Raw genomic sequence first — 17,559 nt, 5'->3', positions numbered from 1 at the left:
GAGCCATACGGGGATTTCAGCATTAGAGTGCTCAAGGAAAAAGGAAAGGATTCTGTTTTATGGTTCTGAGTCAGTCTTTTTCTTAGTAACATATGGCCCTATTTTTTCCAGGTTCTTTAAGCAAGTTGTAAACATAAACTTTGGTGCACATGGAGTTTGATTCATGAAGAGTTTAATTTGCCTAGTATAAAAGATTCACATAGGTTATATAACATCATTAAATTATTTTTGTAGTTTGAGTAGTATCCATTGAGGAAAGCAGAACTGTTTCCCTGGGGTCCATTTATCACTGTTTGCTACTAATTAGAAAACTGAAAATGCAATATGCATGACTCACATTATCAGTGTTGTCTTTGGACTGATGTATCATTCCTCGTGCTTCCTCAGGAACTTCTATTCATTTCCTAATTAATCTTTCTTCTTTCCTTTTTTTTTTTTTAAGGTTTCTGACAGATGTGACTCCATCTTCGTTAATGGCAAGGAAATGAAAAGCAAAGTGGATACTATTGTTAACTTCACTTATCAGCATTTTACCACCCAATTAGAAGTGACGGTCTGGGTTCCAAGGCTCCCACTGCAGATAGAGATCTCTGATACAGAGCTTAGCCAGATCAAAGGCTGGAGGATACCCGTCACCTCCAATAAAAGGTATGCTTACAGCACTGGCGCAGTCCACATACGTGCCCAGGGCCTGTGATTTTAGAACACAATGAATTTTTAGAGTATTTCTCAGAACCTAAACTCTTCTGTTTAAAATTAGCTTTGCAGTCTGTCTTAGCCTTCATTAAAACATCCAACAATGACATCAGTAGGCTACATTTTATCCTGATCTATACAGTTTAAAAGTCAGTGGCTTTACCTGAAACATTAATCAATTCCACATAATCTCAGGGAATCGTATCATACACTCTGATGTGCAAATCTGAGGAAAAGGACCTGGACCTCCCCCATCCTGTATGTAACATTGTGTGCATGTGATATTCAGCACTGCCAGTGCTTAAGGTTCCGTCTATAGTGCTAAATAACATAGGGGCAAGGAGGGAGTCAGGTGGGGGAGTTGGACTAGATGATCTTTAAAGGTCCCTTCCAACCCAAACCATTCGAGGGTTCTGTGACTTTGGATGAGTACTCAGTCTCTGTACAGATGCACCGTATGGCAGACCTAGCTCAAGCATTACTTAGCAGATCTGAATTAGACAAAATAACACTGATGCTCCTATTGAAGACTATATTCTGATGAACGGATTCTATCAGGACAAATGTGGACGGGGAAAAAAGGAGGGGGAGGAGGGCAGGGATTCTGAGCTCTGTTCCCATCATTCCCTCCTGAAAATACCCGTTCTAGAAAAACCATCATTTGGACAATTTGTAAAGATTAAGAACTTCCAGGAACACTGCTATATTGGTGGATTTCAGGCTAAGTTGAAAAATACTACTGGAGAACAAGGCATGACACCAGCTCAGATTTATAATACAGTGAAAAAGCATTTCTGGCAGCAGTAACTGTAGTGCTAAACACTGTGGCAGTTCTAGCTAGAGCACTTGCTTTGCCCAGGAGAACATCTCACCTATTGAAGAGCCTTAAAGAGCCCAAACAGACAGCAGGGGAGTGGAATTATCTAACACTTTATGAGGGCATAAAACTAAGGGTAATAGGACACGATTTACAGGATACTCAGATAATAAGGTCCAGAGAAGGGGACTGACTGACCTCTTGGCTATGTGGACGTTTTTCCTGGCTATGACAGAAGAGGTGGTGAGGATCTGGCACGAGAGAAATTCATGCGTTTGCTTCAGTGATAAAGGCAAAGTTGCCATTTGTGGCAGGAAGAGATGTGCTAGGTGAGGAATGAACATATGCCAGCTGCTTAAAGTTTCACTTAACTTACCTTCTTCTGCCTGTAATGTGCCTAGTGCTGTAACACTCCCTTAGGCGCAGCTCCTACGAAAACCAGTGGGGATTTTGCTGAGTAAATGGCTGCAGGATTAGACTGTTGATGTTTATTATAGGAGTAAACTTGCAGCAGCAAGCTCAGTGAGTTAGACATTCAACTGTGGTTAACGGTCGTGGACATTCTGACTTTAAACCCATTACACACAGTGCTGGAAATTTACCCCCTGGTGTCTAGTTCTGATTTATTTGGCCAGCTGAAATAAAGATAATGGTCTGAGAGTCTGCTCTGTTTGCAAGCTGGCAAGCGGTGCGAGTTTGCTGCTGCTCAGATTGCATCTGAACTGCTGGCACATCTTCAGCAAGCACTTTCTGTGAGGGGTGGAGGAGAAAGTATGGACACTGTATCATTCCCCAGAATTGCAGCTGGTAGTTTATGACATTGTGTGTCAGCAGTCCAGGCCTGTGTGAATGGGAAAGGTTTCAACTAGAAATAAATTATCTCTTGTTTTATGGAACATTCGTGTGGATTTTTTTTAACTTTGGGACAGGCAGTCTAAGACTAGCATTAGTTGTGCTCATTCTGACATTTGCTTTGTACATAAGGGTTTTACATTTCCTTCATTTTAAAATTTGGATGGGTTTGACCTGAGATGTAGTGGCTTTTCCTTTTGTTTTTTGTGGTTTTTTTCCCCTTTAATTTTTAATCTGCTTATATCTCCATCTCCTTCATAGCTACGTGTTTTCCAATATCCTAAACATGGGGGAGTTTTTATGATGAGTTTTTAAATGGTGGCCTGCAGCACACAAGATATTTGGACTACAGTCAGGAGCTGCAGGTTGGTTTCCTGAATCCTCCTTCTGTGATACAGCCAGAAGGACACACTTGCTTATTCTGAACAATGGTTCAGCCTGTAATTCTTCACGGGTATACCCACCCAGTATGTACAATGCAGTCTTAGTGCTGTACAGTAAGAAGGTTGTCTTGTGTGATACCCGATAACAGGTTTGAAAGAGAGGAGAGTGTTAATCTTTTAAAAAAACCCAAATCAGCATTTCCCAGCAGGTGTGGTCACCACAGCATTGCTTCAACATCATTTTCATGTAAGAGCCGGTAATTTGTATGAAGTTTCTGATATCTATCCTTAAAGGAAATTAATTTGAAAAGAAGAGGGCATCTAACTCATGGATTCTTTCCAAAGTCCCTGCCAACAGGCTTAGGTAGTCTTAAATTTAGGTTCAGTTGTACGTGGCCCACAGGTCAACCAAAAGTATATCACTATCCTCAGGTTTAGTCATGGAAGGATTGTAATGCGTCTTCTTTATTCCTCACCTCACCAGAGACAAAACAATGTTCTACTCATCTCCTGTCCACTAGGGTTGGTATCTTCACACCACTCCCTTGTCTTCTCGGCAAGAACTAAATGTTGCTATAAAGTAATTCATCAATATACAGAAGGTAAAATTTTTTGGCATTTCTTACAGGGATTGTGCAGAGACACTTCACCAACCTCCAAACATTCCTTCATCTCCTCTGGCTCCCCCACGGCGTTGTTCCCACATGCTCAGCGTGGCTGTGCTGGTTCAGTTGTCTGAGGGGCTGAGCCAGATGGCAAAATATAACTGGGTTTCCTTTTAAATGTTTTTATTGGTGCTGTTGACAAAAGAAATGCTTGTGAAACTACTGCCTCAGCATGGCTGTTCCTCATCTGAATATAGCTGCTTCTAGTTCAGACCTGAAAAAGTGTTTATATGCCCTAAATCACATCTGTTCTTTCCCATGACGTTTGTTGATCTAATAAAATGTATTGCTTCTCCCTGTAAACACTGTCATGTGTGTAACTGTAAAATACATGTGATTACAGACATGTTTGCTTGCCTAACTTCTTGAATAATTTTCAAAAAGCGATGAAAAAGACAGGGTCTTTACAAAAATTTTACAAATGCCACATGCCTAGCTCAGTTTGGACTGTGTCAGTTCTCAGGTGGTCTGAACTGCTGGAAGAGCAGGAACTCACCAGAGGAACAGAAAGAATAAAGAGGCCCCTTTTATGCCAGAAACTGGAAAAAAACACCCCTGGTCTCCCCTATGTAAGAGCAGCAATACAGTTTATCAGATCAGTCTGTAAATACATGACAAACCTTTATTATTATCCAGAGGGGAACTTGATCTATGGTGTGTGCTACTGCAGATATGAAGAGCCTCCCTCTCCAGATGGCAGTCAGCTCCATGGATCAAAACTCACTGCATGGTACGCGGTCCTCGAACGAGCATGGGCTGACAGAAACTCTACTCCTGCAATGGGCTGCAAAAAACCCAAAATCTCAGCAAATGAAAGGTGTATAGTTAAATTAAAGTCCAATATTAGAGCGTAGAAGAGGTCCAGGTAGACCCTGATAGTCAAACAAGAACATTTTGATCCTTCAAGCATCTGAAAATAATTACTACTTTCTTGAAGTTCCTGCACTAGCTAGTCTCTATGCACATACGTTTACATGGGCTGAGTGGCTTCAGCTTGCATTAATAGGAATTGCATGGCTAAAGTCTCACAGAACAAGATGGAAATTTAAGTAAATATTTGCAACTGGGCTAGTACATTGTTTTCATGAGGCCCCCGGGGAGGCAGACATCACACAGTGTGACTCCAGCACATGCTTCAGTATAGGGCACACAGTTTATTGGACTTATACCAGCATCTGGCCTTACTGAACAATAGCTGATAAAGCCATTACTAAGTCACGGTGACTGCAAACCTCTGAGCAGCATTAACCTTCAAAACCTATGAAACAGAGTTAAGCCAGACGTGGTATTGCTTATGAATGGCACTCTGTTGAACTAATGGTTAATTAGGTGGTAGCTCTACTTTAGTCCTGTCTAGTACTAGAGGCAAAAGCAGGAAAGTTAGCCTAAGTTAAATGCAGGAAAAAATAATCATCTACTTTAGTTAAATCTCTGTGTGAGTGCTACCACTCAGACATAAAGCCATACTTTAAGGTGAATTAAGTGAAACCAGATTCAAACCATACCATTATTGAATAACAACATCTGCACAAAGCTTGAACATGCTGTAAATTCACTCCTTTAGTTAATCGACTTCAACGTTCTATGGAGGTAAGGCCATAGAGATTTTTGTTAATAGGTAGACTGTATTTTCAAGATCTGTAAAGGTACCAAATTGCATTTCTTCTTGAACTGTGAGTGGAGCTATGTGCAACTTCTTATTTCTGAAGTTTCCACTAAATCAACTTCTAGTGGCTTGTATTTTGTACCTGAAATAGATTTTTTTTTTCAATTAGAGGTGTTGCAAATGTTTTTTAAATACATTACTTTTTAATGAGTATTTCAAATTCAAAACCAGCAAAGCTGATTTCTTTAGGGTTTTTTTAACAGAAAATTAGCATCTGGCCCAAGAACGTGATGCCTGGTTTGAGAGTGGTGCAAATTAAAAGAGACATACTTAAACAGTGTCTGTAATATAAAGTTGACAGATCATTGATTAGATCAGTGCTAGCAGGCACCCTCGTAACAGGGCTGCTGTTTTGACTCAGCTCTCTGGCAAAGGCTTTCTCTGTGTAAAATGTAAATGAAATGTAATTCTGGCAACCTTGGTTCACGCCAGAAAAGCAAAAAAATCTTACAAGCAAGTTTGCCAAGCAGTGAGAAACAGGATAAGGATTCTGAGAGATATCCAGAGCTAACCTTGGAGATGACCAAGGGGGAAAAAAGTACAATATGCAGCAATAGCTTATATTCATGAGGACACGTCTTAAAAAGAAAATGAGTTCACTCCTTAATGAAGGATTTTAAGCCTCCTGGAAACACTGAGGTTTAAGACTCTAAAGGGAACTATGCAATTCAGTGGATCTCAAACATTTTGTTTCACCCATGGAGACAAAACACTGAAATGCTCTGACTTACTAACTGAATCATGGATTTGTGGCTTTGAAGTGGAAATGGATATAATTTGTTTAAAAAAAGAAGTTGAGTTGGTACCTGGTAAAGCAGACTTGCAAAGGTTGGATTGAAAATTCAAACACCTCTCTTTTTACTTTGCACTGACATAAGTGCCGTGTCCATTCCAGGTTTAGGGATGCTTTTCTGATGTTCCACATTTGCATGCAATAGAAACCATGCATTTCTAAGGAGAATTATACAGATACTAACATCTATAGATGTTTTTGTAACAAAAAGGAGCCCTACCATTTGTTTGTTAGAGATACCACAAGGAAAGAGTTGGATTTGAATCATCTTTTTGTGGTTGGTAGTACTGGCTGCCCACAAGTCTTAAACCTGGCCATAAGGGCAGGAGTGCTCCCTCTGTGCCCTTGTGCACTCCTTATCTCTGGTCATTTGTCCCACAACTCACATTTATGACCTGCATGGGACTGGGGCTGAAAAATTCTTTCCCTCAAAGTTATTTATTTCCTCTTAAACAGTCCAGTAGTCTAAAGTTTTAAACAGTGAAAGTAGAAATAAATAAGCACAGAAATAAATATGAATAACAGTAACACATTGGATGAGTAAACCATCTGGTTATGTAACAGAAACAGAAAACAGAGTTGTGCAAAAAAAAAAATTAAGTCAGCATGAATGTTGAACATGTGAACATTTTTCTTCAAGTCACAGAACACTGGTTCTGTGTCTCTTTTTCCATACAAAAACTGGTTCCTGCTAGTTCTGTGGCTCTCTTCCCTGAAATCCCATAAGTACTTCTTACATGAATAGCTTCTGCACATTGTTCTCCAATTCCGCACAGGTACTAATGTTACTGTCTGTGTTGCTAAAAGAGGGTCAAATCCCCAAATCTCAGACCTAAACCTGGTTTTTCCAAAATCTGAGATTATTCAGAGCTGGGTTCTGGTTTAGATGAGCTGAAGAGGGTCAGGATACCAGAATAAATTGGAAGTGGGAACGTTAAGGAGTTCATAAACTCTTTTATAGCATTATAAAGCCCAAAGCAATCTAAATAGGCATGGGCCACATAAGCTCTATCAATATCCCCCTTCTAGTACTTTCCTTGTGGCTGTTCTGCTGCCTGGCTGGCTTCAGCTTGTAGTCCAGATTGACACTTGTGTTGGGAAGGAGAGAACAATTGAAAGTTTCCCTAAAATACCCAGCTAGTCTAATTCTGTAAGACTAATTTCTTTGTGTAATATAAACCCTATTTTAGGATTCTGTTTTTTTCTTAACAATTCAGTGGTTATTCAATGATGTTTCATTCAGGGACTAATGATGGACACTGTTGTTTTACACACACAAAACCGAAAAGGCTGTACCAAATACCATTTACTTGAGGCCAAATACATATATTCAGCTAACAAGTGATGCATTGAAAAGGTATTTCCAGTGCATTAGATTCTGTAACACCAGGACTTTCTATCATTTTGAAAAGCACAAGGGCTTTTCTTAGATACGTTTTCAGCTTACTGTTTGCCAACTTTGTCATAAAACAATTTATAACAAAAGCAATTCTGTTTTATAATAGTTTTTCATAGCTGGTATTTCAAAGGAGAAGATAAAGGAACACAGTAAACACAAAACTACTTCCCAAAATACTGTGAAAAATAAGAGACTTAGCCTGTATTTCTCACTCTTGCTATAGAGGTGGCTTCAGGCTCAATAAATAAGTAAAGGAGGAAGGCAAATTATTTCTGAGCAATGAATTCCACAGCATGGGGGCATAATGAGTAAAAGTGTGACCACCTAGTGCTTAATACCTGACTTGAAAGAGGCAAGAGAATCCATGTGTTTGTCCAAAGGAATAAACAATAGCAAAAAAAAAAAAAAAAACCACCCAACCATAAAACTGATTGGAAACTGGGTTTAAACCAGACAAAATTCTGTGAGGTGTGACAGCACTGCTATCATGTACAAATCACTGTGATGCCTTATATAAGGTTTATGGAAAGCTGTTATTTTGTCATGGGTTATATTTTGCAAGGGGGACAGATGGTTAGAAAATGTTAAAGTGTGTCTAAAGCTGCAGTTGTTTCGATGGGGTGAGTGGCAGTCTCACCAGTCTGGTGTGGTGTAATCTGAGTAATTGATGTCCTGAGTGGTAACTTAAGTGCCTCATTTGGATTTTTGGAAGCCCCATGTGGTCATGACATGACTAAGTCCAATGCTTGCATGAACTGTATAAAATTTAAGGTGAAATCATGGTATATTTCTCAAATGCAAAGGGCTTAATGAACCTATGAGCTAGAGATGTGGGACAAGGTGGCGTGACATTACCTAAGTAGGGAATCCCAAATGCGTTACAATAGTTTTGAAGAGATGAGCAAAGTGATACAAATGTTATGGGCAAAGGTTTAAACCTTTGTTTCTTAAAACATCCTCTCCCATCCCTGCTGAGCTGTTGTAGGGGTTTGTTCTAGAACTGCCCTCTCATATACATTTCACACTGCTTTCTTTAGCCTTCTGCAAGATTTGACTGCCACTTGGAGACACGGTGAACAAGTGGTGGTTCCACTGAAACCTCAGCAATGGCAGACATATTTTCAAGTTGCTGGGAGGTCCCACTCGAAGAAAGAATTCACTAACAGAAGTGACAGTAGCTTTTAAATTGTACAGCACAAAAAAGCTGTGCAAGCATGTCACTCAGATTTAATAACCTACACATCCAAAATCTGGTTTCCTTATTTCTCACACAGCAGCAGATGATAACGTTAATCTAATTGAACATACCATGCAATGGAAATTCTGCAGTGTTGTAGGGAGATTGTGGCAATGCAGATAACGAACCTGGATCTATTTACAGGCCTACCCGTGACAGTGAGGATGAAGAGGATGATGAGAAAAAAGGAAGAGGTTGTACCCTCCAGTATCAGCATGCCATGGTGCGAGTCCTCACACAGTTTGTAGCTGAATCCTCTGAGTTTGGAGGCCACTTGACCTATATGCTAGGCTCTGAGTGGCAGTTTGACATCACTGACCTTGTGACTGATTTCATGAAGGTAGAAGAACCCAAGATTGCCAAGCTTCAAGATGGCCGAGTTCTGGTTGGTCGTGAGCATGGCATCACCACGGTCCAGGTACAGCCTAAGATGTATCTGCAGCGTCTGTAGAGAGAGTTCTGGATGCACACACACACACACACACAATATCTAGTTAGTGTATAAAATTAACTGCTCTCAGAAAAAAACAAGCTGAAAAAATTTACATGCTAAACATAAAAGGAAGTTTGAATGGGTTTTCATTTTTGCTATTTGTCACTTCCATAAAATACCTTTAGGTGAAACTTCTGAAGGGATTTTTCCATGTTAATGTGACTAGCAACACAGTGAAAGAGGTTACATGATGCTCACAACTAGCTTCTTTTAATTTAAGGTGGCACCTTATGAATTTAACTGTTAGGAAATTTTACCAAAGACCTACATGCATCTTTATATGCTTAAATGTCTTTGAAAAATTAATCCCTTTATGTTCACAAAATGAAGCACAAAAAACGGACATAAAAATAATCTTCAGGAAACCTTTAGAGTATTCATGTTCACCACCTGTCTCTCCATCTAACTTCATGCATATTTCTTAATCAAAATAAAGGAATACAAGCATTGGGGCTCTTCTTATTAACTGCAAACATCCATAATGGTCCAGTTACACTAAGTTTCCTTTGTAGTCAACACAAAGAAACAGGTACTTTTAGGGCTCAGCTCCTTTCAGCCTAAAACAAACATCACAAAGAGGTCAAAGGATTTCTGCCCTTAAAATGTCTCTTTCACTCCAGTGACTATAAAAGAGCAGAAGGCCACTAGCTCTGATGGTGATGGCTATGCTGTAGATTTCTCGTTAGTTTAGACAAATCAAACCTCAAATATTTTGGGCTTGAACCAGCTGTTTCTGGCATCAGTAGAAAGATGACTGTCTCCTTCTAAGCATGTTAGAAACAAGATCTTAGAGCAAACTGACAGGACTGCTTTGGCATTGAAAAATGCAGACAGGCACCCAGTGGGATTTTCAAAGTCCTTTTGCAAATCTCACTTTCATTTCATTCAGGTCCTCTGTCTCTATAATGCCATTGGGCCAAGTTCCTATCAGCCAGGCTTTGTACACTTTTTCATTCCCTTACTGAGTTTTAGCATTAATCAGTGTCTTACACTATGTCTTGTGCTATACTGCATTAATAGGTTTTACAGAGCACACAAAAATGACTTTTTTTTTTTTTTAAAAAAATCCATTTAATTTATACCCCATTGTTGAGATGAAGCTGAAATTTTGAAGTGATTGGTTATTTTATTAAATTATTCTTGTAAATAAAGTAATTTAGCAGGAAATGAGTGTAATGTCTTGGGGGAAACATCAATTATAGCTTATACATGGATGTGACAAACCCAAGATTAATCTGAGGTGTTATGCCGATTAGAGTCTAATCTTGCTTTACCATGCAGTTAGTTGCCATTTCACACAAGGTGTTTGCTTTCTCTTTCAAGGTTCTGTCACCTCTTTCCGATTCCATCTTGGCAGAGAAGACAGTGATAGTTCTAGATGACCGTGTAACCATTACAGATCTAGGAGTACAACTAGTTTCAGGCTTGTCCCTCTCCTTACAAATCAGCAAAGGAAGTAAGAGAGCTCTCGTTTCTACCACCTCTGCGTATGATATCCTTCATACTCCAAAACAGGTATGATCCAAAATAGTATACAGAATTCATTTGTTTACTGTGCTTTGTCAGAAGCTAGGGAAACGCTACTTGCTGCAAATTTTAGACAGCACATATAATGTACGGCTTTGTGAGAAGCAGTAAATTCACATATTAAAGGCTGTTCATCCTACTGACCAACTCCTACAGGTGCAAACACCCATACAGCATGACCACTAAACTCTTCAGAACTAGCTTCCCTGTGCTGTACAGGTCTGAAAAGTGATGGACATGTCTGTGCGTACATAATGCTGTAGAAAGCATGTATGTGCCACTCAAAACACTTTTTCTACGGGAAAATACAGCTTAGCTATGTAAGCAGAGGTAGAAACCCCATGCCTTAATCGCCTCACAAAGTTCAGCCAAAAGGACTTTTGGTTGCACGTACAGAAGTTTTCATGATCTGCATTGCTGAAATTGGACAAGTTTGTGCCTACTTCAAACTGTATAATCTGAGGAATTAAATAGCTTTCAGTGAGACACCAGAATAAATTGCATACATCTTTTTTACTGTATTTATTATAGAATTGAGACTCTGTATCACTATGGAAAGTGTAACTATCTGTTTAGCACTAGCAATTTGCAGTAATGTGACGAATTGCTTTGGTCAAAACATCCTTAAAAATGGTGGTTTTGTGAGCGTTTCTATAGTTCCCAGAAAAGACTACAATCACTTTTGTATATTTTACGTCATCTTGTATACTTGAAAGCATGGCAGAAAATTTAAAATATTCCATTGAGATGTGTTCTTAACCTAGTTTGTTTTAGTGGGCTGAATGGGATCACCATTCCGACACTTAACACCTCTGCATAATGTATTGAACATGTCATAAGAAATGCAGTGTTACAGAAATTCCCCATTATAGGTCCTTTATAAAATTAATTAACTTTGGAAATATGATTATTTTCATCACAAAGCCCAGGCACTCAAAAAAGGTTTCTCACTTCAAAGTGAAAAAAAGAATTGTCATTTTTTTTTTTGTCAGCCCCTTTTATTAAATTTAGATGACTGTGTCTTTGATAGTTCCTGAAGATGAGATAAATGCATAAGTGGTCTAGAGGACACAAATCTGAAAGAAGAAAATGAGAAGCAGAGTAGACATTTTGGTTTTCTTTTTCAAAAAACCAAAATAAACTGAAGTTAAACTGTGTATTTATTTTGCCAATGTCAAACAGACTTTAAAACAACTGAGTGTCTGATATGCGCTCTCTTACCTTTCACGGATTTTTTTTTTTTCCCATCCTCTTTCCCCCCAGGAAGCCATAGTCAGTGCTTGGATTTTGTTCAGTGATGGGTCAGTGACACCATTAGATATCTACGACTCCAAGGACTTCTCAATCACCATCACTTCGTTGGATGAGATGGTAGTGTCTGCACACCAAAACCTTCAGTCCAAATGGCCTGGGGTAGTGGCGGAAGGGGATGGGCAGGGACCTCTGATTAAAATTGAAATGGTCATCAGTGAGCCATGTCAGAAGACTAAGCGGAAGAGCATTCTGGCTGTTGGGAAAGGAAGTGTCAAAGTGAAGTTTGGTCAAAAAGATTCTGACCAAAAAGGAAGCACTAATAACATTGATGATGTGGATAGAGATTTTAAAAGCCATGCAAGCAATTCTATAGAGAAACCTGCAGAACAAGAGAGGACAGCACAAGAATGGTCCAAAAACCATGAGGACATGTTCAGTCACGAGGACAATGCAAACAAAAGCACAACTTTCACATCTCCCATTGATCAGGAGTCCCTGGAGGATGGCCAGCTCCAAAATAACCCAACCGCCTTCACAGGGTTCCCTACACAAGTAGAAATACCAGGAGAAAACAATCCCAGTGATCTCACATTGACTTCAAGAGGGTTAACAGATTTGGAGATTGGCATGTATGCCCTGCTGTGTGTTTTCTGCTTAGCAATCTTGGTCTTTTTGATTAACTGTGTGGCATTTGCTTGGAAGTACAGGCATAAAAGGTTTGCTGTGAGTGAGCAAGGCAACATCCCCCATTCCCATGATTGGGTCTGGCTTGGAAATGAGGTTGAACTGCTGGAAAACCCAGTTGACATTTCGCTCCCGTCAGAGGAGTGCACTACCATGATTGACAGAGGAATGCAGTTTGAAGAAAGCAACTTTCTCCTTAATGGGAGTTCTCAGAAGACTCTTCATAATCATATCCTCAGATCTTCTGAGTACCTTTGTGAAAAAGAAGTTAAAAGTGAACCTATAAATCCTTCTGGGCCAAAGCAGAAGCGAGTAAAGTTCACTTCATATACAACAATACTGCCAGAGGATGGAGGCCCCTACACCAACTCAATTCTATTTGACAGTGATGATAATATTAAATGGGTATGCCAAGATATGAATCTTGGTGATTCCAAGGAACTTAGGGACTATATGGAAAGACTGCAAGACAATATGTAAAACTTCTTTCTTATGTTTGTAATCACCTTTATGCCTTCTGTTTATGGATGGTGGAGCAGTCAGTCCAGTCAGCAATAGGAACAAGACAGTGCAACCTTGGAGTTACTGAGATGATAACCTGATATCACTGAGCAGGTACAAGAGGCTGGCTGAGTTAAACCTGTTTCACCACAAACCAGGATGTGCCCCTAAAACAGCTACCTGTAGGTGTTGGAGGTGTCACACACGATGGCTGTTTTTGTATACTGCCTGGTACTAGCAAAATGCTAATACAACTACGCTCAGACTCAGAGGAGACTTCATTTGTTTGTCATCTCTCATGATAAATGGTAAATCAGAAAAGAAAAGGATATTTGTTTGCATTGATTTTTCTAGTCGTCGTCCTTTGTAAAGCACAGTGGACATTTCTTGCTTACAGCCTGAAACGAGGCTTACATTAAAAGGGATCTGAATGAATCTAATTTTATTGCCTATGTGCAATGCAGCCAAGTAGTCTTCTTATTTTTTACAGATATAAAAATCCCCATGTGGTTAATTTCTTTTCCTATTGCTTATGAATTTTATTTGACTTAGGGAACATTAAATATTTTCTTCGAAAGGGTTTTTTTTCGGTTGTACCAAAGTGTAGTACAGTAATATTTATAATGATTTAAGTTTTCTATTCATCTTCATCAGCCCCTAGAGATACCTCCTTCATCACTGATTATCTTTCTCCTTTCCATATGGGTATATGGGTCGTTAGTATTTGAAACATAGAAAGGCATTAGAACTCTTACTGGGAAAGGGTTGTATCTTCTTACAGGGAACTGTAAATACAATAATAAACCCTGGAAAATAAAAATCAAGGAGTAGCTCTGGGTTTACTTTTGTCATTGCTTATATGAAAAAGTAACCTGCAACAAAACGGCACATACTTCAAAGGAAAATGTGTTGCTGAAACAGCAGCTTGGTTGACAATACACATTATTATCAGAATGAGAAAGTGAAATGTGGTATTGAAAAGCATAGAATAGGAAGGAGATTTCCAGCAAATAAGCAAAAGCTTGGAGTCACTGTTACTCTGTCCTAATTAATACCCTGATGGTAGAGTTTAGCAGGACAAAGAAGTCCATGCTCAATGGCTGATGCCCCAGACCTTGTCTAAACCATCTCTGACCATAAGGCTGATAAAGAGAAAAACTTTACACTGTGTTTCATTAAAAAAAGGAAGAAGGAAAGGAAAACACTGGGCACATTATAGAGCAACTATTCCAAATTTTAACAAGGAAAACATGCTGGAGATTCAAAGCTGCCATTTCGTATGCATTAACGTGCATTTTTTTACTGAAGGATGACTGAAATCAGTTGAAAATTACAGTTAGAAAAAACTGAATCTACATAATACTTAACAAAAACAATAAAGCACATGTTCTTGTGATGGATCTTGTGCAATAAACACAAGATCCAAATTACAACTGCCTTACGTACCGTAGTTCCCATCTTTTAGGTATATCAAGATAGGATTTCAATTTTATAATTCAGTTCTGATATTAGAACAGACCAGACAAACTTAACTATGGGAAATTCTGCATTTGGATCCTAATCCACAACTGGGAACATGTATAATATAATTACTGCAAAATGCAAGCATTTTAATGGTAAGACTAGAAAGTGAGGAGGACATCAAGCTTATATAAGTGATTAGAGACTTATGTTTGCTGGCACTGAACTGTGCCAGTGAGGGGATGGCATCTGTTATAATCTAATTTTAAGTAGAGAAAATAATAGAGCACAGAGATGTTTCTGTTTCATAAGGGATGCAGCACTTGTGCGTCAAATAAAATCTTGGGTTGTTTAACAAATGTTCTCTCCTCTTTAAATGATCCAGACCTCGTAAGGAAATATTAATTCCTACTATGATCCTTATTACTAACAACATAAAAATCCCTTTTTAGAATTTAACGTCTCTTCCGAACATGTTATTTTGTATTTTGCCCAACCATAAAGCAAGAGTGTTGTTTGCACAATGGTAAATGAGTATAAATCAACCACAAATAAATTTAGTCTTGAAACTGGTGGAAGCCACATTTTCATGAATGCATAGCCATCGGTTTACCAGTGAAACGATGCTCTTACAGGAGTGTACTGGACTCCGTGACCCCAGTTCTTCCAAGTACAGCAGCAGCTGCTGAACTCCATCCCTAGTCAGTGCCACGTAAGCACACCGAGTGCTGAGGGACATACAGGTGTGCTTAGCTGCTTTTCTGACTCATTAATAGGTGACGAAAGGCAACAGCTTTATTCACTTGTTTAGGAAATGTCCCTTCAAGGGCTATGGCTTCAGACACTGAGGATCACTAAAGGGTGCTCCCTACTGTCATACTGGTGTGTCCTTGAACTAGTACCTGAGGCCTAACCCTGGTTGTCCGTAGTACCTACAAGCAGCTATATGTTCAGGCTGCATGCTAGTGTGTGGAGGAAGGACTGTCCTACCTGCAGTGTGGTCACTGCTAGGAGCCACCAAAGGAGACCTCAGGCCTTTTCAGCATTTACCTGCCACATGATGGCTTGCAAACCCCTGCTGCTGAAGACAGTTATAAATGCAGGGTTCCAGGACTGTTTGTGTTGCACCAGAAATACTTCCATGCTGGTGTTTGACTGAGCACGTATCTAAAATACACTCTGGAGTAGGATGTGACATGTAACCAGGGTCTGTGGTCTAGTTACCATAGGGGGATAAAGTCCTAGCTCGGCACAGCATCTGTCAGCGTGGTCCTGAAGTTCTTCACTGAAGTTCTTCAGTGGCTCAGTGGGTGAATGCGAGGCTTCTGTAGTCATGACTTTTGCAGTCATAGGCATCGTACTATCTCAAATTACATATATTTATCCCAAAGTTAAATTACAAATACAGCCCGTTAGAAAGGAGTACAGCTACTACTAGTGATCAGTTAAACAATGGAATTGGATACAGCTGTCTAGAAAAAAAGACCCCTCCCCAAATCTAGCAATGGGAGGCGAGGGGAAATCTACAACTGCAGAGTCATACAACCTTTTTTTTTACATCACATGCTGTTACATGAAAGTTTTTACACAGAAAAATGGCAATACAAAAACCAAAAGAAGAGGGAAGAGAGAATTCTCAGTAAAACTGGGATAACACCAATAAAGTGGAGTTATTCTGGATTTATGCTGGTTTAAGTGCTTGTGCTATTTCTCAAAAAATCAAAAGGAAAATAATTTAATTATTATATTTGATGCAAAATATAGTTCTGAGTCAATCAGTCCTTTTTAAATGAAGTATCTCAAATTTTAGTTTCAAAATGATGACATACTTTAAATGCAAGTGAATTTAATTTAAAATTATTAAAACCCCTGCAATTTTCTGATTCACCTAAATTTTTTTCAATGACGCTTTTAAAATAACGTCTTTTATTCATGGAATATATATTATTCCACTTTGCTGTTAAATGAACAGCGTTTATATGTTGATTAAAAAAATCTCTGCTTTTGAGAGTACAAAACAAAGGTAGCCAAATGATCAAAAGGCACAATATGTATATATGCAGGAAACTAGAACTGTCAAAAAAGAAAATAGAAACTATACTGACAAATTAATTAGAACTATGCTTCAGTGGGTGCCCAGGAAAGCAACACCTGTAATTTAAGACTGAACAAACAGCACATCTTACTAATGGCATGTATAGAGAAGACATCGTGAGTGAGTTTCTTGGCCCGCTATCAAAGACAGTAAGTAGTATCAATACATATACCAGGAGACACCCAGGAAAAAATCTGTAAGCAAGGAGTGGATTAACGGAACATGGGGAGTTTGCAAACTTCAAAAATAAAGCTGAAGCCAGACCCTCATCTCTGGTAATCAGAGCTGAGTGATTTATGGCAGCTGAACACTGGCATACAGAGAATGGAGAAGCAAGAGCTAGTAGTTCTCACCTGTGCAGAGCTTTTTATTTCCTTTGGCCATCCCACACAGCCTAGCACCATGGGGCCTCTCTACGCCATTTAAGTAAGAACTTAGGAAACCAGTGCCCTGCTCTCCTCTTGATGTAGAACCACGTAGATTAACGTTTTGAGCTGCTGTTTCTTAATTCATCAATCTTACAGCCATATGACACAGTACAAACAGTCCATTATACAATGGAAAAAAACCCCTGTATTTCAAGGTAGAGTACCCTATGAATGAAATACCAATTTTTCATAGCGGATGTGCTCTGTTCTGAAATATAAATCATGTGCACTACATTGAAATACACTATAGTGTATTGTGAAATGCATACATTAATTGCTGAATCTATAACACTGGATATGTATATACATCACACCCAAGATATTTATACAATATAATAAGTCTTAGATGTATAACATAATGAATTCTGTACAAAATAAACTGTAAGTTAAGACAATGAAAGAGAACTTTTATATCTGTGTAATTTGTATGCTGATTAAGTTATTCGAGCCTCAGTTTTCATCTTTAAATGTGCTCTTTAAAAAAACCTTATTTTCTATAGGCAGATATCTGAAATAAAGACTTCACTCTTCAGAAAAGAAGCAACTGAAAGACTGTGAAAGAAACAGATTCTGCTGGAGAAATAAACATAATGTTCATGTGATTTTTT

At 38.9% G+C, this 17,559-nt stretch overlaps 1 protein-coding gene across 1 annotated transcript in view; it reads left to right on the top strand.

The window, feature by feature from the left end:
* The window catches only part of TMEM132B (transmembrane protein 132B), a 256,765-nt gene extending 239,409 nt beyond the window's left edge, over positions 1–17,356 (top strand). The window contains exons 6-9 of the mRNA XM_074887367.1: positions 443–648; positions 8,653–8,926; positions 10,325–10,516; positions 11,792–17,356. Coding sequence (XP_074743468.1) covers positions 443–648; positions 8,653–8,926; positions 10,325–10,516; positions 11,792–12,946 — 1,827 coding nt within the window. The 3' untranslated portion in view covers positions 12,947–17,356. The remainder of the gene's footprint in view (positions 1–442; positions 649–8,652; positions 8,927–10,324; positions 10,517–11,791) is intronic.
* The last annotated feature ends 203 nt before the right edge of the window (positions 17,357–17,559 follow it).

Source organism: Strix uralensis, chromosome 17 (assembly GCF_047716275.1).
Source record: "Strix uralensis isolate ZFMK-TIS-50842 chromosome 17, bStrUra1, whole genome shotgun sequence".
Lineage (NCBI taxonomy): Eukaryota > Metazoa > Chordata > Aves > Strigiformes > Strigidae > Strix > Strix uralensis.
This window is presented reverse-complemented; position numbering and strand designations above follow the sequence as displayed.